The sequence below is a fragment of the Meleagris gallopavo genome, chromosome 10, assembly GCF_000146605.3.
Source record: "Meleagris gallopavo isolate NT-WF06-2002-E0010 breed Aviagen turkey brand Nicholas breeding stock chromosome 10, Turkey_5.1, whole genome shotgun sequence".
NCBI classification, from domain to species: Eukaryota; Metazoa; Chordata; class Aves; order Galliformes; family Phasianidae; genus Meleagris; species Meleagris gallopavo.
Window position 1 is genome coordinate 20,908,578 of NC_015020.2, and position 23,055 is coordinate 20,931,632.

Consider the following 23,055-nt stretch of genomic DNA (forward strand, 5'->3'; position numbering starts at 1 on the left):
CATTCGATCATCGTGGAGAAAGCCTCTCAGATTTACCTCTTACCATCACCTGGAACACAAATCATACATGAAGAATAAGCCTGGAACTTTTCTAAGGTACAAATCACATCTGCCCCTGATGATAAAAGCTCCCAGGCCCCCTGGCAGGCAGGGAAGTCGCCACTGATGGAGGATCCTAACCGGAGCTTCACACAGCCATTCACTGAGGTGCTAAATAGAGACTCCGAGAGAATTTCTCCTGGACTTTTTCATTTTCTTGGAATGATAGTTAGCTTAGTTAGCATGCATAACACGTTTCGTAGTGATTAATTGTTGTTAATTAATGAACGGGTTTCAAATTTTAAGCAAAGTGCCTGAGACATTCTGTGTAATTTATCATTTTTAACAATCATGTTGCTATTATTGGAATTCTTAACTCTGAATTCTGTTCTGCATAAGTAGATGAGATTTCACCAGAACCTGTGGCCTGTACCACAACTGAACATTAGCATAACCCTGTGACTTCTCACCAAAACAAGATTCTGATCTTGCTTACATCAGAACGTCATTGGAAAAGGCCCATGAAAAACCAGCAGATTTATGCTGCTGCAGCTAAGAACAGAATCTGGCCCAAAAGAGGTTTTAAAACAAAAGGACTACTTTCAAATTAAAATGATGATGTCCTCCTGTTGGGCTGTAGGAATAGGTGAAGAAGGAAAGGGAAGCAGGGAAGAGCTGTGTCAAGGGAGTCAAGTCTACACAGTTTAATTCAGTTCATGTTTTTGGTGTTTGTGAGAATTCAGGTGCTGACACTTCAGATGCTGGGATGGGCTCGAACATTTAGCTGAAACTGAAGTAAAATTTCATTTTCTTCAAAGGTCATTTAGCAGAGGTCAGGGAGTAATTCTTCATTTTGTGCCAAAGCAGTGACTGTTTGCTGAAGCAGGCCCGATCCTTCCGTGTGCGTGGGGCTCATGCATTGCTGCTGGCTTCCCTGCACACCACATGCTTGCTGCCTGGTTTAGATGGGCTTAGCAGAGCACACAGATAAGTTAAAAAGGATTTGTGCTCCTGTTCTCCTGGATCATCAGTCACGTATGTAGACTGTTAAGGACAATGTGCTGCACTGGGCTCAGCAAAGGATTTTAACGTACTAATGCAGAGATCCATAAAGGGCACAGGCACCCAGCTCTGAGGCTGGGATTCAGAAGCTTTAATTAGGATGCTGCTTTGCCTGCACACCGAGTTGGGGGAATTCAGTGCCTAGTAATGGGGCTCATGTGAACCGATACTCCGAGCGGGGGGATTGAGTTAGCGAGCTGGAAAAATGCTGAAGAAAAGGATAAATCACTGCGCTTCAGTAGGCACCTAAACCCTTTTCTTGGATCTGACCCTGAAGCTGAAGTTTTAGCAATACGTCCCAGTCAGCCCGTGTTTACAATTCCACTGAGTTTCCTTAGGGAAATAAATCAAATTAAACTTATTTTTGTTTGACCCTGTTATTAAAGTAAAAAGCTGAGCACCAAAGTGTACTGGAGGCCCAGTGTTATACTGGAGCCACACTTCCCTTGTTTCTATTCCATTTATGAATGCCCTTCATCGACTAATCGCTGTTTGGCACAGTATTAAATTTAATCACTGAGCTCCAAAACGTTGTAATGTGTCTACCTACTCCATGGTTCCATTTGGATGGAAATTTTCTATCTCGTTTAAAGACTATTAAAGCCCTGTCTTTCTTGTGCAGAACAAAAGGGCGTTGTTTACTTTGTTTTGCATTATTTTCCTATTCAACAAAAGATGATTATTCTGTCTTCTCAGTGCAGAGATCTTGTGAACATGTAGACCTCCTCTCTACTTGCTTTTCTTTTCCAGGGTGACGACAAAATAGAGAAATTTCCTTCATGCAGAAACTTGTGGTTGAAATGCACAAAACAAATGTTATTTATCTAAACCTTCAAGGTTTTCCTAATGAAGGTATTAATTAAAAGTGACTGTGAGTGAGGCATAATTGAACGAGGAAACACTGTTACAAGGCACAGCAGCAGTTGTGATGAGAATAATGCACATTTATGATTAAGAATGAATGTCTCAGGATATGGAAGCATTTGTTTCAGTCAAAACCTTTCGACCTTGTAAGAGAAATGCAGTAACCCCACAAACATGCATTGGATCCCATTGTTGCCATCCCACTGTAACCTATGGGGAATAGCTATTTTGATCCTTACGACTGGGCAGGCTGTAGGCAGGAGAACAGGGTGCTTGCTTTTTGAGAGCCAGCAGCCCAGCCACAGTGGGTTCATTTTCTAAAGACCCATTTATTGAGTGACGCAAGGTGCAGATTATGACTCACTCTGCATAGGTTAAGTTTTGAAAAATCAACCTATATTCATCTTTCTGGCACCTACACAGCTGCATAATGTATTTATTATCTCTTGGGTCCCATTAACCCTTTCAGAGGCTTAAAAGTGATCTGTAACACAGCCCTGATGTTCTTATCAAGTGGATTTGATTTGCTTCTCTTATATCAGTGGTGAAGTAGTGAACAGGGCAGATTTTATTTTCTCTGGTCACAGAGCAGTTCATCAGTCTGGTTTTGGACTTTTCCTCCTTTTCTAATAGCACTCATAAAAAACATATTGTTTGCTGTGGGTATTTACTGATTCATGGCACTGTGTTTTCCAGGTCTCATCCAGATGAACCAGGTACCCTTCGATCTCTGAGTCCTCCAATGGTCTTGCAATGACACTGTAAGTAATCACTGTTGATTATAAACAGCTTTTCAAGCAGAAGTTTGGTGCCAGTCCAGCACATTTTATTAGCTGAAACATTTCCTTGTATTTCCCACTTGTATTGCAACCTATTTTTTATAGTAGATTTAAGAGTATGGGAGCAGTTTTGTTGTGCCTGAAAGGCCTTTAAAAGGACAGAACCACCTCTTCACCCTCTCCACCCATCTCCTTCCCCATCATCCCTCCTTTCAAAGGGAGAACATCAGGAAGTTTGGGGATTCAGATGTGGTTCCTAAACCTGTGTTAATAAGGAAGGTCTACTACACTGCTGGAAATGATGTGCAGCCGCTTGTTCCTGTATTTCATCTCTCCTTCCTCTCAGGAAACCCAGACTTCAGGGGAAGGAAGTCCCCAAATGATCCTTGTACATATCATTAGAAAAAATGGTAGTTGCTTAAGAAGAGGGTGTTTACCTTACATGCATGGCTTCATGTCTCCACCTATCCCTTTACTGTGCATGCTGCAAATAATGACAGCTGCTATAGGGTGTACACTAGGAAATGAAGCCTCTCTTTCTTTCACCCCTTGTCTGTAGTTCTAGCTCAGCAGAATTTTCATTCCCTGGTAATATGGCTGGAGTAGAGGAGGGACTGTACCTTCTCTTAGTACTGTGGGTAGATGAATACTGCAGAAACCTTTTCTTTTATGTTGAATCAAGCGCTGAAATTAATTTACTTCCTCTCCGCTCATAAATACTACATCTCAGCTTTCTGCAAGCCAGCGTTTGTCAACATACTCGCAGAGATTCCTATAGAAAGGAAGTGGCAAAACTGCATGTGAGATTATTTACAGCAAATTAATGTGTAAAATGAACGTAGGCCAGGTACTTGTCTGTGTCTTTACTCAGGAAACACATATTATCCTGTGACATTCATGACCAGTCATTTCTAAACTGAAAATGGATGTTGCAGAATACAAGTAGGGAACAGACTGGAACCAAATATAAAAATACATATGCTGTTTTGCAGCTCATAATAAAATTTACTGAATACTGATGAATAATAGATGCATTTAAAGGAAATTACGATCTGCTACTGTTTTATCCTTGAAAGAAAAAAGCAGATTTGCTTATGAATTCTCTGTAATGGTTTATACTTTAAGACAGAACAATGGATGCTTGATACGAAACTCACTGGAATCAATAAAAAGACCCCCCTTTTATGCCCCACGTTTGTAGCCTGCACAGAAGTCTGTTATGGCAGCTGCCACCTTTACTAGCTCACCAGGGTTCGGACCAGCTTCCTCCAGGGCTGCAGCAGTAACGAATCTTAAGTCTGGCTGAAACAACCTCGTATTCCCTGGGGACCCAGCACAGAGGTGGACCTGTAACACACTCACCTGTGTGTTACATCAGTAAGTCTAGTATGTGCCGTTCCAGTTGTAGCACTTGTAAATTAAACAGAGAAATAAGCTGCTCTTTCGCTTCTTGCCACTGCTGAAATATGATCCAAGGCTCAGGTAGATTCCAGCTGTGATCTCGCTCCGTGGTTATGAACATACATTTATGTTCTCAAGACGTTATAGCTCCTTCTACACAGGCAAAAATTGTAAAAACAAAATGAACAACGTTCTCTGTGTACAGTAGAGTTATTTAAAGCACCTGAGGGTTTGAACATAAGCAGACACTGTGTTCGCATACAATATAAGCAGGACTTCTGGGTTTTGGCATTTAAAATGACAATTAAAAATACAGCAGGCATGTTTGAGCAACTTTATGGGATGCCATAAACATCCAGAAAAAGATTCCTGACAAAAGTAAAGATTCACAGAACAGATTCTTTTCTTCTTTTCGTTTCCTACCTCGGGTTTTAGTCTGGTGTGTTGTGATACACCACAAAACTAATGCAACGAAAGCAAAGGGCTGCAATCTGACATAAGAGGGAAAATGGGTTTTTGAGAGAGTCAGAGCTTATAACTTGAATGGTTCTGTTCAGGTAATGGTTTTAACTACCTGCTCATCTAAAAATCTAAAAAAAGAATAAAAGCCCTATACAGGTCTGGAAGGTGGAAAACACTTTCCTTCTACAACACAGAGGTGGACAGAATAGGCTCAGAATCTCTTTCTGGCACAATTGTGCATAGCATGACTCTGCCTGAATTTTCTTAGAGATATCTGCCACAGGAGCAATGTTGCCACCTCGTCAGTCAGCTCTTCCCACTGTGGCCTCCTGACGGCGTGCTGTGGCTCACAAACCTTTGGAATCTGTTGTGTACCTTTAAGCATCATAGTGTTTACACTTATATAGGGCACCTCCTGTTGTGACTGTTTTATAGGCATTAAGTTCAAGTGAGAAGAACCTGAATCACAAATTAAGGATTTAATTACAAGGCTCTTCTTCCTCAGTAATTTTTTTCTTGCCACTTGTAAACGTTTGACAATAAGAATAGGGAGCTGAAGGTGAGTTGGCTGCTTTGGTTCTTTGTACTTGAATACTCCTTCATCTTTTGGAAAAACGCTTTGAAATCAGACATTGAGTGAAATTTCCCCTGGGATGTCCAGCTCTTTCCTCGCCTTCAGAAGGCAGGCCAATTATAGTATGTTTTTGGATACTCCTGAAATCCCTATCTAATTTCAGACATGTCTTTCGTTCTGCACATGCACTGAAAACACATAGCCATCAAGAGAACCACCTCCCAGCACTCAGCCAAAGCAAATCCCTCCCCAGCTTCCCTGGGTTTCACTCAGTCCTCTCTCTCTACAGGAATCACCCAGGTGTAGCTCCTCTAAAGAAAGTTTTTTGGGTGTTCACAAGCAATTTACCTTCTTCATACGCAAAGAGGCCAAGGAATTGTTTGTCTCTTCTTTCTTGTCAGTGGGCACCCAGTGCTGGGATTGTTTTTTGGGAGTCAGGGATAAGTGCACGTGGTGTTCCTGGCAGCCCAGGGGAAAGCAACACATTCATTGGTGATCCAGCATCCCAGTGAGGGCAGGAAGAAAAGGAAACATCCAATTTATGCACACAGACCAACTCGCAGTGATTGGGAAAGATATCTGCCAGAAAGGAGGGAGATGCAAAGTATCTTAGGGTTACATTTGTTTCCCGTGGTGGTGCATTTGCTTTGTTTTAGTTTTCCTTTCACCTTCCCCTTACTATAATTCAGGACTGCGTATGCAGCAGCTGTTTCTCCCCTTTGCCTGTATGTATTTCCTTCGGTGAGGCAATAATTTCACAATCTGAGGAATCCAGAGGCAATCTCTTTTTACCTCTCCACCTTGCTAGTTGTAACCTCTTGCTCCTAACCCTGCCCTGGTTGCAATACTATGCTGTGAAACAAAGTTCAAAGGTGCTTTTTTTTCACCTCATATTTCTTCCCTTCTCCTTGGGTTCTTCTTCAGTGTAGCCCCAACAGCAGTCTTGCCCATCGAGTGCATTCCCCAGTGCTCCTGCTGAAATCCTCACCTCCTGGAAACATGACCTTGGGCTGGAGCTCACCCCTCACAGAGGTGCTCAGCACAAAATGAAGTTCAGGCCCTTTGAAGAGCTGTTTCAGGGGCTACAGTGGGCATGAAGTAGGGTGTGATGTTAACACATCCTCTGTGCAGGGTAATTTGGGTGTTAATTGTAGTGAAACTGCTGTGGTGGATAGTCTTTCTGGCTATGAGTGATCTTATGTGCTTACTCGTTGCAATAGCAGCTATGTGACTTTTTCATTTATACAATCAACTTGAAACTTTCCTGATGAAATAAGGTTTGTAATTGCTGCTGTCAAAAAATCATAATAGGAAAGGCAGTTGCAGTATGTCTCCAGAATGCTGTCTTGAACTCCTATACCTTGCTTAGCATTGCAGATATCTTCTGCTGTGATGGAGAAGTAAAGCTGATCTGAATGTGGAATAGATTTGAGTAAACCCTTTCACCTGTGCAGCAGGGCAGAATCACTCCTTGCCTTTTATTTGCTCATGCTTTGCCCATGTTAGTCACAACCAACAAAACTTCAGTTGTTTGGGCAAGTGTACCACAGGCCAGTGCATCTCAGTCTTAGCACATTTATCTTACTGTTCAAGACAATTCCTCACACTCTTTGACATTTAATCCTGTGGGTATTTGTAGGCTGTTATGTCTGCCCTTATTGTTGTTTAACCTAGCTATAAGCATTTAGCTCTGTCCTCATAAATCATTTCCCTTCAGCTCCATGGCTACAATGACTGCATTTGCTCCAAAGTATGAAAAAGCCAGGCAAAGCCTACCCTTTAAATGACTACACCCACAGGATTTTATTGGTGGCACAAAATCAATGCTCAAGCCATGATTTCATTCCTGGTTGACTGTGTGATCTTTTTTACTGGTTACACTGACCTAAGGATCTATATCAGCACTGCTCCAGACTTTTTTTCCTGTGTCTTCCTACATACTCTTCGTATTTGCTCCACCTCTTCCTCCAGCTTTAAAACCACCAGTTTAGGGCCACTGCCCCTTCTGCTGCTGGAAGCAGCCTCTGCTTCCTCTTCCTTTGTCCTTCACCGAAGTGCTTCTGTACAGCCAGAAGTTGGTTCCTGCAGGGAAGCTGGAAAGTGGGCTCTCAGTGCACCACCTGGGCTCAGCATCTGGTGGGTGCAGAGAAGCAGGAAAAGGAGGAGTCACAAGCTGGATACAAACCTCTGCCAAGACCTGTGTCAAGAACTCACCAGCAAGCTGGGAGTACATGGGAAATCCTTGCATTTTTACCCCCTTCTTCTCCCCCCAATTCAATATCTCAGCGCTGGGGCTTTCTGTGCTCCTCGTTTGGGGACCTCTCTAAGCTTTGGGAGTGTCTTCTCTGAGCTGCATGCGTACGAGTTTCAGGAGCTTGGTGGTAAAGCCAGATTATGATGTTGATTAAGGAATTTTTGAAGATATCATTGCTATGTATTATCACCTGGATCAGGAGTCATTCAGGAGAACTCTGAAAAATGCAAGAAAATCTCTTGGTGGGCAGACTAATAGCTGCCTACTGCAAACTTTTGCTTCTTTTGGATTTTTGGTTACAATCATAGATAAGAGAAGGACTAGAGATCTTTCATCTATCATGTGATATCATCCCATCAATATAGGGTATCCTGCCATCACATGTAAAGTAAGAGTGTTCTCTTCCTAACTGGCAGAAGTTTGGAAGTTGCAAAATGATATTGCAAACAAGAGTCAGGATGTGACAGAAGACACTTTCCCTTCCTAAAAAAGTAAATAAAATTTAGACAATCATCAAGTCCATTATCTCTTTCTTTCCTACTTGCATACTCGTTGTAACTCCCCTATTCTCACCTCATTTGTTACTGTGTTAGATGTGGCTGATTACTTCAGTGCGTTTTCTTTCAGGACCCTTTTGTCTCTGAGTTGGAATATTTGTCTATTTGCCATGTAGCAGATGACTTTGGTTCTGAATTTGGAATAACTGTTGAAAAGCTACATCATCCCTGAGCTGCAGACCCACCCTTTGAAACTCGGAACATTTATTTTTACTTTTCTGAAGTCTGAGTTGTCTTCAGACATGATTAAGAGAGTCCTATATAAGCATGAGTTAAGTTAAACTGCGTAACCATGTCTGGGGAGTTTAGTCTTATTTAATGGCTTTGTTCAGTTATTCTACCTGTTCATCATCTTTGTATAAACATTAAAATCATACAATCATTGCATTTCCTCCTCTGAAATAAGAAGATTCTTATAGCAAACAATCCTGTATGTGTTTCTTTGTTTCCTTATGAGTATACACATGCACTTCTTTATTTTGTTGAGTAACTCCTCCAGCCATAATTTTTCCACTCTGTTTGCATCTCTTCAGATGCATGGCAAGCATGGCAGAATGTGTAACCAAGTGTAACCAGAAAAAAGGAAAGCCAAGTTCCTCTCTCAGATCTTCATCTTCATGGAAATGTTGTATCCCTATTGAAGCAGTTGAAGAAAAAGCTACTGATGTTCAGCAAACTGTATTAGAATTTTCAAAGCCATGGCATCATTTTGTGAAAACGGATTTTCTTGGACCAAAAATAAGAAAGAAGAAAAAAATCAATAATCTGTTTGGGAATGAGAATCTTTCATTTCACACTGGTTTGTAGTTTAGTGAAGCTTTAGCTACGCAAAAACATATTCACCAGGAAGGGTTATTGCCGTGCTCTCTTATGTTCTGACACCTGTTTTCGTATTCTTTGTCTCTGGGCACTTTTTTCCCCAAGTCCACAAAATCTGACCTCTCTTACTGGCTCCTTATATTCCTTCACTGTGTATTGATCATGCTATGATGATGACCTCTATAGAAACTCTCTGAGATACATGCATTAAGTGTTGAGGCAGCCCTTTCACCTGCTGCACATTCATCAGAGTAGATCAGAAACAGAGCTGAAATACTTTCAGAAAGTGGGGTTGAATGTTCAGAATGAACCAGAGGAGATCTCATTGGCAACATCCTTGTTATCACTGTCCTTTCTTCTTTAAAAATCATAAAGACTGAAATAGGCTGTCTGATAGAAACAGATTTCACACTAGTATTGCTGGAATGAATATAGAAACAGCACAGTTTAACAATAGTCCAGGATCTGCAAAAATATGCTATAATTCCTCTGACCTCCTCAATGAGATGTGAGAAATGTTGTGGGACATAGCTAATAACCTTTTATTACCTTTGTATTGGTTTTGTGAATCTGTTCCAGCTTTTTCTGCCACGAAAACGTGGGAATCCCTGATTGAAGGCTGATCCCATGAATTGCTAAATGGCCTCATGCCCACTGACTCAGGAAAGTGTACGTAAACTGGGTAAGCAACAGCTAATTACATCCCATAAAACATCTCTTCAGCCTGCTTCTGGATGAGCCATTTTATCTCAGAACTAATTGAATGTCTCGTCGCTTACTTTTAATCCAGTCTCTGCTGAAGGCAGTAAGAATTAATGTTCTGATATTCCTGGGGAAGGAATTGGACCCTGACTCCAGCAAGTTGGTTCCTCTGAGCAGATGGGTGTGTCAGCAGTGCAGCCAGAGCAGGAATTTTGCAAGAATCACAGCCTGATGGTAATTCTCTCAGTCCTGCTCAGGAGAAGACATTTAGCAGACAGCAGAGAGGACTGATCCATCCTTTCTAACAAGAAGAAGGATACATTACTGTGGCTTACTCTGCAAACATCTTTGCCTCAGAGGCTGTACATTTACAGCACCAATAGTTGAGGGAAGTGTAGGAAGGTTTCTGTCTACTTCTCAGCCCATTTCTAAGCAAATAATAATAACATAGTAGAATCCAGCTGACCTGAACATAAAATAGCATTCATTTAAAATGCTGCAACATGTTTAAAAGTCAGGATGCATCGAGAAAACTTCAATATTTTTTAAGCTTTGGTTATACTGGGAGCTGCAGACATAAAATGATTGCTACTTCTTACCTGTAGCTGAGAAAGGAATCGTGCATCTCTTGACATCAGACATTGCTTTAATCTGCTCACAGCTTGTTTTGTTTTTCTCTGTTTCATTTCCCTTTACTGTGTTAAGTTTTGACCCTGAAAGGTGAGGAAGTGAAGGAAATGGAAGAGTGAAACTTGGGGAGTCTGACACTAAGAAGCCAAGGGAACCATGAGGCAGTCTGTCTGGTTGTGAGATGGAAATGTAAGTCGACTCCTCAAACTAATTACTTTGGAACCCACTTACTTGTGACTGTGGACTCCCTTAAGCATAAGTCTTACATTATGTCACCGAGATGGCATTTGGGCTTGATTTATGTTGGCACAAAGCTAGCTATAAACGGCACATGTGTGCCTATAGTTGCCCCTTTTCAAACAGAACATGATTTTAGAAACAGGAAGCATGGCTGCAGCAGGAGCACACCAAGCGTCTGCTATGTCAACAGCCTCACAACTGCAGGTATCCAGGATCTGCACGACGCATTCATTTTCCACCTATTTCAACTCAGTCAGTAACTTGGAACACCATTACCAGAGATTAACGGTTGGTTGATGGAGCAAAAATGACTTATTAGGTGAAATGTACTCCTCTAAAGACGTGTATCTGAACAAGAACCACAGTCCACATCTTAATCTTTTTCTTTCATCCTCTATTGAGTCTGTGGCTAGTACTTCATGGTGATAACCTCTCTCTCATTTTTTTTTCTCCCTTGGAGAATGAGGCCAAACTATATTAATTATAGCTGGTTCTGTAGTCACATCATTTGTCTTTAAAAAGTTATGCTCCTTCCTGTCCAGGTAAATACAAATTCTTCAGGTCATGTTCAGGGAAGTTCAAACTCTTCACTGTTTCTTAAAGCATGTTAGAAACAATTCAATACATGTAAGCAATGTTCAAGATTTCTTGTATGAGATAGATATGCATATATAAATAAAGAACAAAAATTGCAGAGCATTTTTGATGACCAACATAACTGTATTTTTGTTCCTCAGATGCATTTATTTGCATATTCAATCTTTGTGTGAACAGTGGGGAGCTATCAGTAGGCACAAATACCTTTCTCCATGGTGCTTCATCCACTTGGATGTGCTCTGCCTGAAGTGAAATAAGCTTTTCTGTGCTTCAGGAACTAGGACCGAAGTCTTTTAAATAGAAGTATTCTACCTTGTGTGTTGGAAGCCAGCAGTAACCTGATTGCAGCTCCTGCTCAGTGAATGTAGACAATTTGAGTAAGCTACAGGAGTAGTACTGTTGTGTTACTCACTGAAGATTTACAGTCCTTTTGGAGATGATGTGAGAATATATTTCCATCAGGAAGATTTTTTCCTGTGTCTTAGGATTCCTTGCTTATTTTCTGATTGAAAAGTCTACTAAATTTGTCAAAACATTTGAACCTACAGCATGAAAATCAATGCCAAGCTCCCTGCACTTAGAGTTTTGATGCATAGATTGTTTCAAGCCTGATTGCCATTAATGTTACCCTTGATGTCACAGAATTGTCACTTTGGTAGAAGCTCACTGGTCTAGAGGCAGTAACTGCAATGCCCTTGTGAGCTTGAGTTGGAATATTTTTTTCCCTTTTTTGGAAGTATTGCTTGCAGTAGATGCTGAGTCTGAATTATACTCTTTTGCTGTTTAGATTATAAGCATGCTGTTGTGTTTGGGACAATATTATGTCAATAACAGGTACACTTATCAGAAAGATTGGGATACTGTAGGGCTGAGTAGATATCATGAGGGTCGGTATTTTACCACCCCTAGATTAGCACCCAGCACAAGAGTAGAGGGCAGAAAAGTATTGTCAGCACAGAAATGCATGATGGGTCCCTTGGTGGGAGCTGACGATGCCCCAGGGAAGCCATAACACCATCTCTGCTTCAAGAGCAGCAAGCAGAGGCAGCACTGCCTTTGGGATCTGCAGGCATCTCCCTGCCAGAGCAATGCTCATAGCAATGCGGCCTTCAGATATGGGAAGATCTACTTAGGAGAAAAAATATTTCTTTCCAGTAGGTAAGAAATGCAATTACCAAAATTTCACTGTATTCCAACTTTTGCCATTATGACAATGCTTGAGATAATTTTTTCTCTTCAGAATTTTTTGAATCCAGCTCTTGTATCTGTTACTGCTCAGTGCTCCTTTCGCACCGTCTCTAAAGGGCTTACACCAGTGGGCTTTACTGGATGATCAAGTGTTACTGCCTCTGGAGTTTGGTTTGTGCCATCTGTAAGAAATCTGAAAGCTGGGAGGTCTCCAGAGCTGCTAGTTAGAAGATGCTGGAAACCAAATTACTTTCATCTGAAATAAGTACAACTCATGATGCATGTTGTCCTTATGTATTTGTGCAGTGGCAGCATGGCAACCCTGAGCATTATTAAAGCCCCCAACTAGTTCTCATATTTTATAATCTTTATGCAGACCAACTTTAATTTTTATATTCTGCGTGTACTTGCAATTAATTTACATGATAAATGTGGAGCAGTCAGAACAGGATATTAAAAAGGAACGTCTGGGGTGAGTGTGAGTAGGACACGGACGTAGCGGCTCAGAAGCACACGCTGTTTGCTGACGTTTGTCAGTAAGGGAATGGCATTATTCCTCCTTTTACCCAATTCCCCGCCTGGAATCCCAGCCCAAGCAGATGTGTTGGCAGAGGATGAGATCGGTCATTGTGTCTCCTGATGGCTTCTCCTGATGGTTTGAGGTGATACTAGCTGCTGCTCCCACCTCCAGCTTTGTTTGCTCCTGCCTGGCTCTGGAACACACCGCTTCATCCCAGCCGTGCCCACATTTGGGTATTTGTGAAGCAGAGTCAGTGTGAACCGAGGTGGGGAGCAGCAGCTTCATGTAACTGGACCCTGTTTCTATGTTTCTAGCCCATGCAAATAATCCAGAAGAATAAAAACATTTATACTCTTTTTGCATGTAAAGCATGGAAGATTAGAAAGATGACCTGGGATCTGTCAGCTGTGCTGGTCAGAGGGATGCACAGGTCACTCTGGAAGGTTGCCCTGGAGCCTCTCTGACTACCGGCAGCTCCAGCCCCTGTGAAACCTCCCCCTGTGCCCCTGCACTCCCCCAGACCCTTCAATCTTCCTTATCTCTCCTACCCCTCATCTGACCCCTTCAGTCCTGCTTTCAAAGAGTCTCCTCCAGAAGCTGTCAAGGGATGCAGGAAGGCAAGCAGGGGTTATCTCTGCTTGCAGGTTATCTCCGGGCTTGCTCTCAAGAAATCTGTGAGCAGTACAAGTTATCCCCAGCTGGAGACAAGCAGGGGCTGGGCTGCTCCGTTCCATGGGGCCAGCTGTCTTGTGGATACGGGTGAAAGATGAGAACTCTGAAAATAGTGCTAGGGTCGTCCCAGAGCCAGAAGGAGGTGCCTGTGATTGGGAAACGTGGAAGGAAAGATATTTTCTTCTCATGTATTTGGGGACTCTGAACACTTCCTGGGTAAGGAAGGGCTTCCTGGAATTCTTCGGAGTGATTTTATACCCAGAAGGGAATTATTTGATGCTGGTTCCAATATAAACATGAGATTCAGCTTTGCAGTGAGACAGCCCTGTGACAACCCCCTTCCAAAATGTAATCAGTAAAGTTTTCCCCTGATGCAAACTCTGTGTCTGATTCCAAGTTGGACTCCTGCTTGCTCACTCCTCGGCTGGCTTTGCTGAAACTTCACAACATTTAGTCTTGCTTTTCCTTGCAGTGCTGAGTCACTCTCTGATTTGAGTGAGAACCATCATGTTTGTTACTCTAAGGTTTGTGAGCCTCTGTCTGTAATCCAAATGAAAAAAAAACTGCAATGTCAGTTTGCTCAAAAATAGGTTTTTAAGAGTATTGTTCTGTACAGTTCTTTTGTGTAAAACACTTGTTCAAATGTTCTTTTCTCTGTCACTTCTGGCCACTTTATCTGTGTCGTGGGAATCTGGACTTTGGCAGAATCAGACACTTGAGAAGCATGACCAAAGGAAAACTGAGGTTTGAATAGATTTTTCAAGGTAAGAGGTGGCTCATCAGAAAGGGCAACACATCACTGTGTCTGCTAAGTTTTCTCTCTGTCCTATAATGAACTATAAGAGTTTTATGTCTCAGCTCTTTTTGACTGTTGTATAATGTACTTTTTGGGGTGTTTAGCAAACACTGGTCTTGAATTGCTCTTTACAGACTTGACATTTACCTCTGCAGTTCCTTATTTCTGCCCCAGTTCATTCTGGTCAGGCAGGAAGCTCATAAAAGGTGTCTGTAACAGATCTGTATCCATGGAATTTGGATCGCAGGGCAGATGAATAACACAGCTTTCTTTGAGCAGAAGATGCTCATGTCAAGCAGGTATAGCTCACATCTGCCGAAACCCCAGACACACGTGCAGACAGTGAGGGCTGGAGCTGGGGGTGCACTGGGGAGCTCTGAATGTCAAACATCAGTCAGTGACTTCAGCAGCATCACTGCTCACAGGGCTGGGGCTTTGTGGGGAGCAGAAAGCAGGAGGCGGTAGTGCATACGCAGTGCCTTGTGGGCTGTGTGTGCACCGCAAGGATTTTGCAGGGGACTGGGGATTGTGCAATTATTACCAAGGCCATAATTTTCAGGATTATACTCATGCACACAGAGGAAAATTTCTTTGCAGAATTCTTTACCGATGATGAACCATAAGCCAGAAAGAACACTGTTGGGTTTTCTGATGTCAGTATGAGCTGGTAGAGTTGGCAATCAGAGCAAGTATCCTTCAATTATAGGCTGAACAAGTTGAACGGAAGTCACTGAGGCATAACCAGTATGGAACCCATAGTGCTATTATTGTATTTGCCTCTTGGAAAAAAGACATGCTTAGAAGGCCGTAAACTGTTCCCTCTCCTTCTCTCTCCTCAGCTGAAGAATTAATCTCTTTGTCATATGTGACAGCTGCACAAGTAATAGGAACAAAACATGTAGGTGTTGGGAATAAAGTCATTAAACAACATGCTATTTGTTAAGCACATCAAGTTCTGGACAGATTTGTGCTACAGCTTTTCTGTGTCATGTGCGCAGGTGATAAAGAGTATTGAAGAATTTCCAGCAATAAGAATTTCATTTCTTGCCTTGAATCAAATTGTGATTCAGAATGAAAATATCACTGAGACACGGGCTGTAGTGAGAATATATGACTGCTGTTTCCAATCACCCTATAATTAGACGGGCTTTTTGTTGCTGATGCACGAGCCCAGGCAACCTCTGCACGGCTAGGAGCAATAACAAGAATTAAAGTTCACTTTCATCTGAAAAGACAATAGTTGATAAGCAAATGGTTGAAAAATGTTATGTTCAGTGGTTCTTAGAGGTGTTCAAATCCAGGTTGGATGGGGCCCTGGGCAACCTGATCTGATGGGTGGCAACCAGCCCATGGCATCGGGGTTGGAATGGGATGATCTTTAAGGTCCCTTCCAACCCAAGCCATTTTTTGATTCTATGGCTCCTCGTTGAAAGGGCAGTATTATTGACACAGAAGTGTTTCGTAGTAAGAATTCTATTACTATAAGCAGTAATATGGAATGGAAACAGACTTGTTGAGTTTTTGCACTTTTTTTTTCTTCTAAGTAAATTTAGTAACTAAGTTTTCTTTTGAAATTTTCTGCTATCTATGATATGATGATGTCATATAATTATATGACATGATCAGTAATGATAAATCATAAATAAAAGATAAAATATTAGGTGTTGTACTTTCGTGTCTATAACATGGCTCCAGTTTTGGCTGTGGTAGCTGCCACCAAGATGTCCACAAGGAAGCACCCAGCCCTTTGGCACTGTTCATACAGTGGGAAAGTTTGGGAACTTCTGATCTCAGAGTTGAAGGCACACATTGACATTTTCTATATGCACTCCCCCAGGTTTGAGTCTACCTACTTTCTCTGTGGAGTTTTTAAAATGCCATTACTCAGTGATTCATCACCCACACGTGGAGGGAGGAATTCAAATCAGATGGGAAACAAAATGACAAAGTGCTCTCCACTGGGAAAAGGAAGAGATAGATAGGACTTTTGGCAGTGGAACAATTAGGGAAAGAAATAAAATCATTGATGGGGAGAACAGGGTTCTGTCATTTGGTTAAACTGGAACTAGATAGGAGAGCAACAGAGAGGGTAGTGGTGGGGAGAAGGAAAAGGTATGTTCACTGAACCCTATCTATAGCAAAAATACTGGGGGACAATGCGGTGATGGGCAAAGAAAGCCTTTTTTTTTTCCCTGGGGACACCCAACTTGCTTTTCTGAGTAACACTTGCCCTTATAGGTAATGACCTACCAGTTTCACCTGCCTGACACAGGTGAAGTTAGAGTGGTGATGAATTGACTCTCGGATATCTGTTTAATTGGCAATTACAAAAGGAACACAGCAGGAGAACAAAATCTCAAACAACCACGAGTAAAAAGGGTATAATTTTCTGAGCAGAACAGTGTCTACAGAGTGCCCTCAGCTGTGTTCCTTCCCCAAGGAAGGAACAGCCTCCCAAGCTGGTGGCTGTGTAGAAGAGATGTTGCACCATATGAGTTCCAGAGATAGGAAGCCTGGTGTTGCCTGGCACACATCTCCCTGTGTGTGATGTTTGCACTGGCTGAGAAGTCAAAAACAGGAGGTGGAAATGAACTACACAGGAAAAGGTTGAAGGAAAGTAGCTCTGCTCATGTAGTTGGTTGAAGGTGTTTTCCTCAACAGAGTTTTAACCAATGCTTTGCCATTTTCATGGTGAAGTGACCAGTTGCCTCCTATTGCTTGCCTTTCTGCTATACCTTGGGTATAAGATATGATTTCTGCCTCATTGTGCTATGGATTTGCTCCTGACCTGATCACTAGAGAGGAGTGCCTGGAGCTGTCTACCAGTTATCATGACACAGTCCAAGACTGTAGCAATGAAGTGGCCTATCCTTTATGTCAGCACACAAGGATTATCACGTGGTCTATGTTAACTAACCACAAATCTCAGATAACCTTTTATAAGGTGTTTCTAAGATACATTTAAAAACAAAATCATGTAAAAATTTTGCGCATTGCCTTCTTGTTTACAAGCTTTGTTACAAGAATGCAGATGGGTCACGCTTTCAAGATTCTTCATGCAATCAGTGTTTGGGAAATTTTTTTTTAGACATAATTATATACCTCCCAGGGCTGGATCTCATTCAACTTGCAGTTTAAATCACAACAGTTAGTAGGATTGTACCAGACTGAAATAGCCCATGGAAGAAATTTCACACATTTGTAAAATGCTTCACTTTCACTAGTTTTTATTTATTTATGTATTTGTACGTTAATTTACTGCAAGGGTGATGTCGAAGTACAAGCTATTTTGTTTAGATAAAATCAAAACATGCTCATTCTTAAAAGCAAGAAAGCAAAATCAGGTTTTCTGTGTTTGGACAGGCCTACAGTCTTTTATATATCACCATTTCTTGAAGGAGAAAGCTCAAGTGGACAATATCTGCTCTTCACTTTGCAGTGAAACTGGAGGTTGGTCAGTTGCTGAGCAATCTTCAGGGCTGATTTGTCCCCTTCTGTCTCTCGGGCATTGGAGCCCTGGTGGATCTGTCCACACGACTCAACCCCAAGGAGCTCTCCTCATCTCTGCCTGCCCTATTTCTTCATCTCTCTCCTTTCAGAGAAGGTTCAGAATGCTTCTTAAGTATGTTTTCTGTGTTTTGAGATAACACACAAAAGGAAACTTCTTGATCTCTTTTTTCCCTATCAGCTCTTGGGAAGCCTTTTCCTTTTCCCTTCTCACATTCACATGACTGTCAGAAGTCGAGGAGCAAATAGGTAAGCAAGCACCAAAACAAGCACAGCAGAGCGAGCCATCTGGCGTGCGGAGGAGGGCCGACTCCTACAGCTCTGATCTCAGCACGAACACACAGCATCTGTGTGGGGCTGGCGATAATGGGGATGTGCAGCACAATTAGGAAGATGAAGATCTGGCTCTGACACACCCTGGAGGAGGAGATGCCTGATGCCCAGGCACTTGCTGCAATAGCTAAAGGAGCAGAAGCTTCCGAGCAGCAGGAATGGGTCTTTGGGCACACATCACTCTTGCAGTTCCTTCCTGGGAAGCATCATTCAGGGGCTCCGCGCTTATAATGTTGTTCTGTCTGTTCCATGTGATGTAAGGAAGTGTCATAACAAAAAAACAGCAGTGGCTGCTCAGCCCAGCTGAGCTTCAGCTTCCTTCCTCAAGCAACCTAATGGAAACAACGTTCCCCAGTGGCCTAGGGGGCAGCCAGAAGTTCCTTGTTGTGGCTCTCATGGGAGCTTTGGAGGCTGTCGATGCCAGGGAAAATGGTTTCCCAGCATCAGATTCCTTGAAAACTACAAGTCCAGAGGCAGCCCTCCAGTGCCGGCCACACTCTTCTCTGCAGCAGCTTTGCCAGCCCTGAGATGAACTCGTTCACTCATCACACCTTGGCAAAACCAACAAGTTTCTGAAAAATGCTACTGCTGCTGTCTGGTTTTGGGTTGTACTCAGCCCTCACCCTACAGCTGCTGCTGAGAGAAACCGTTTCTTTATGGGAGTGAAACTGATGGTTTCTGAGACTGGGATAAGATGAACCGTCAGCTGTAATAGAGCCAGCAGCAAAACTGTGAGTGGGCATCAAGCTGTGAGGCAGTGACACACTGCTCTGTTCCAGCTCTCTTATCTACTTTTCTACCTCCCCTTCTTAGTGGAAATGGTGATATTACCTAAGGATACTTCTGAAGACTTAAGTGGTTCATCTTTTCAGCAAGCTTCAAAGACAATATGGCTATGCAGTTGTAAAGTATTATCTGCCACTTCGGAAAGATGTTCCACATTTCTGTGAGATTTAAAGCAAAGTAGAAAATTAGGCTATTTATCCTCCAATTCACTGGAAGATTAAGTTTCTATAGAAACTACCACTTCAGAGTTATTTACGTTTCTCTACTGAGAAACATCTTGAGAAAGAGCATTCCCATGAATGGCAAATAGAAGTTACATTTCTCATAATAATATAATGTTTACAAAAGAGCGTGTGTGTTCTAAGCTTTGTTATTGGGTTGCTCTCTAAATTCTGGTCTGTTGAATATAATGCCATGTTTATAGTAGCAACTGATAAGTTACAGCAAAGAAGGGACTCGATTTTACCCATGGGAAAAAAGATAGTGACATGTAAAAGTAATGTGTGAAAATTCCTCCGGGCCCCCTGTGGTGATGAATCTGCACCGAAACAGAAGATTGAATCTAATATCTCTGTCAGAGCTGATTCTTTAAAAACTCATTTCTGAGTAAAGTTACAAGGAAAATGCTGACATTTTTAGCTTTAAATGGAGCACTGGTCACATATGCTTGTGAGTGCAGTTAGAATGCAAGTGTTAGTTTCTGTTACAAAGCTTTGCAGTCTCCTTCAGCTCTCCACTTGTAATGCACTGAATAAGTGTGTCTTATGCACCACATAATATAGCAGTAGTTATCTATTAGTGATAATAATGTTAACAAAACAAGGCAAATGTAAATAGCATTTGCTATATTTGCAGTGGAAGACTGGGGAAAGTAGGTCTGGAAAGGCTGATGAACGTTGGATTGCACACATCATAGTAGCATGAGTCTTCCTAGGGCAGATGGTCTTGGTCCAGCATCGTGTCCTGCCTCATCACTCTCTTACTCCTGTGGATTGCAGTGACCAGATTATAAAAGAGAAAAATCTGGTAATGGTCATAAGTTGCTTGCCCATCTTCCAACGACCATAAACTTTCCTTCTATTCTTGAGTTCCAGTTGGTGCTGGATGAGGGAAGGGGCTCCTCCACCCATGTCCTGAGGGGATGAGTTGTTATATATGTGGAGAGAAGAAGGTGAGAAGCCTGGACCACAGTCTTCCTCCTGGCATCTGGTGGTCAGCTCTTACCAGGATTTCTTCATCTGGAGGTTGCATCCAACCTATTGCCTTTATCAGGCATTGGCAGACCTAGTGCACAGTGAGTATTATCTTACCCTAAAGATGAGAAAGGAATTATAGCCAAACTGGAAATAGGAAAGCGCTTCGTGCTGAGCACATCCAGCTTCTTTAGGAAACCTTTAAATACATACCTTAGAGATTTAGGTACCTGAACACCACTGATGTCCTTTTTGTTAGGTAGATGCTTTCAAAAATGTTAACCAAAGCCTTTAATCAGATTGACAGCAATGGAAGTCTTTGCTCCAAATGTAAGTTAACTGACAAATGCAAGCCCCAAATAATAGCCAATAAAAAAGAGGGGTCGATTTGCTGCTTCCTAAATCAAATTTGCTGTCTGAAATGACTGAATTATATTTGTTAGTGCGTGCAGCACATTGGTGCTGTCTTGACCATTTACTAGATTGTAGTGTCCCTTTGTTTTGCAGTTTTTCTTGCCCAAGATTTCTTAGAGGCCTTGAGTACAAGACATAACACAGATCCTGCCCTGGTAGCAAATTGTGCAGTCTTTTGTTTCAAGCACACAGCACATACCCAGACTTGCTCATAAAATATCCATAGCAAACTCATGCGATGCCCGTCTCTCTTATACATTTTTAAGGGCTGTGTCCTAAATCCATTAAAGACTGTGAGGCATGAATAGAATAATCCTCCCTGCCATATGTGTGAGAAGGGATTTGGGATCAAGTAACTGAATGTATAAAATGAATCGTGAGTTTGGGCACTCCCAGATTCTGCTGTGAGAGCAGAGTGCCTCTTGCAGTCTCCGTCTTTTGTCTGAATTGCTGAGAAGAGTTTTGTAACACGGGACAGAGGAACTTTGTACAAAGGAAATGGAGATGGCATAAAAAGAGGTCAGAGAAATGAAATTGCAGGAGTCAGAAGATGGTGATGATGATGTGCACCAATGGAACTTGCTTTCTGATTTCAGGACACCAAAGTGGACAGACTGGTGTGTTACGATAAAAGCAATTACTTCTGCACTATCAGATGTCTGCTCTTACTTCATAAGTGAACTCTGGACATCCAGTTTTATACCTTGGTAAAAATTGGCCTTTGTTGTTCTCCCTTAGGAGATGCAGCGAACCTGGTGACGTCCCAGGTAACGTAGGCAGATGTTCAAAGGAGAAGAAGGGCATTAGTCACTCAGATTGAAAGAGAATTGGGTGTCTTCCTCCCTAGGGCTCTTTATAAAATTACAAACTACAGCTCTTGCCAGGAGTCCTCTCATCTGATCATTTTTGTATGACTGGAATGTCTTTAATTCGGAAAATTTGCACTCCACCTAAATGTAGGTGCCAGATACTTCTTTTTCCTATTCAGTGCCTTGCATCTTGGAATCATTTGCAGGTGCCCTCAGAGATGCATTTCACCCTTCAGCAATGCCCAGGATCATCTGCAGGATTGTGGCTGTGTGAATGGTGTTAAAGCAGCTGCTTTAACTCCCCAGAAGCTGGGAGGTGTCTGCAGGGCTGGAAGTGATGCTCTTACTCCTCTGGTGCTTTTGAAAACTTTTCCCCAAAAGCCATGTGCCATGTTAAAGGAACGTAGACAATGCATGCTTCACATGCATTGTCAAGAGCTATGACTATGAACCCTGGCTTTCCCAACATTAATTCACTTTTATTCAGAAATGGATCACATTGAGCCCTTATTACTGAGGACACTGAGTTTGTTGTAAATCCTTGAGAGCAGAATCAGTATTTTTTTATTTAGAAGCAGGCTAAAGGGCAAAACAGCCTCCATGCTCTGGGATTTCACTCTGAAGAAAATCCCTTTGACAGAATCTTCAGTAACTAACTGATCACAAAACTTCAAAAGTAAAATTTACTGTAAATATTAATTTGGGATTTTTCTATCTTGGTCATCTGCTTTTTAAAAATGACATTTTACTAGAACTGCCTTTACAACTTGTGATTCCCTTTTTTTACTTTCAGTTTCCCTTCTGTACTGCATCACTTGTAAGTAGGCTGTGGTTTTCTCAACATGTAGCTGTGATGCTTGCTGTGCTTTCTTCTCTAATACTTCTATTTAGAAAACAGAGAACACCAACCATAAATAAAACTAATTCTTTTCCCCAGGCATTTAAGTTTCTACCATTAAGATGAGTTTAACATGCACAGTTGCTTACCAAGGTGATGTGTTTGTACCACACCATACTTGTGCTTATTTTGAGATTTTAAGTAACACTTTATTGTTGTGTAGTTACAAATAAGAACCTTGATCCTGCTTTTGTGTTGCTGGATCCAAGTAATGTCATCATGCTTCTGCATGGAATGGGAGCCCACCGTCCTGTTTTGACTGCTGGTCAGGAATTACTGTTAGCAAAATATTGGGACTTTCTGCACGCTTCCCAGAAGAAGGCCATTATTATTTTAATGCTTTATTTTCTGTATTTCCATTTTCAGATATTTTCTGGTTTTGATCACTGTTATATGATAGCATTGATTCTTTGTTCTTTCCATTTTAAAACACTTGAGGTTACTTCAGACACAAATTTTCTTAGTCAGTAAGTGACCTCAGGTACTGTTATCATCAGCTTGTCTAAAATCAGCAATACCTGTTCTGCTGGCCTTTCTTGTAAGGGCTATTAGATGTCCTTAAAGAGGTTAGGTGCCCAATTCAGGAGCGTGGGATGCTGCTTTTTTCTTCTGAGAGTTACATTCTGGAGCTGTGAAGACAACCTGCCTTCAGCACTGCCATCCTCCCAGGACATCTGATGTTCCCCAAACCATTCATGGGAAGGACACAGCGTTTGACTTTCTGCAAGGGATTCTCTTGTCTGACTTCAGCACCCAAAATGCCCCTCGTCCAGAGAGGGGCACCTTCACAAGGCTTCGTCCTGCTTGCCTTAGAAACCTTTCCTTGGGGTGATTGTGAGTCGTTGTCTGAAAATGTCTGTATCTCTGTAGAGAAAGCCCCAGCTGCTGTCTGGCACCTAACTTTCAGACAGCTACAAGTAGATGAAGTAAAGCCTTTCTTTTATTTGGGATTAGGAAAA

The 23,055-nt window shown here is 42.0% G+C and overlaps 1 protein-coding gene and 1 long non-coding RNA gene across 3 annotated transcripts in view; one reads left to right on the forward strand and one right to left on the reverse strand.

Moving 5' to 3' along the window:
• The window catches only part of LOC104912431, a 62,825-nt gene extending 47,120 nt beyond the window's left edge, over window positions 1-15,705 (forward strand). The window contains exons 4-6 of one of the 2 annotated variants that reach the window (XR_794670.3): window positions 2,662-2,726; window positions 9,391-9,493; window positions 10,219-15,705. This is a non-coding gene — a long non-coding RNA (uncharacterized LOC104912431). Of the gene's footprint in view, window positions 1-2,661; window positions 2,727-9,390; window positions 9,494-9,601 lie in introns of both variants that reach the window. The other variant, XR_794668.3, reaches the window with a different exon arrangement.
• Window positions 15,706-18,827: 3,122 nt separating this feature from the next.
• LOC104912495 (histone H2A deubiquitinase MYSM1-like) overlaps window positions 18,828-23,055 on the reverse strand; it is a 10,353-nt gene continuing 6,125 nt past the window's right edge. Inside the window, exon 10 of the mRNA XM_010716286.3 lies at window positions 18,828-18,940. Coding sequence (XP_010714588.1) covers window positions 18,828-18,940 — 113 coding nt within the window. The remainder of the gene's footprint in view (window positions 18,941-23,055) is intronic.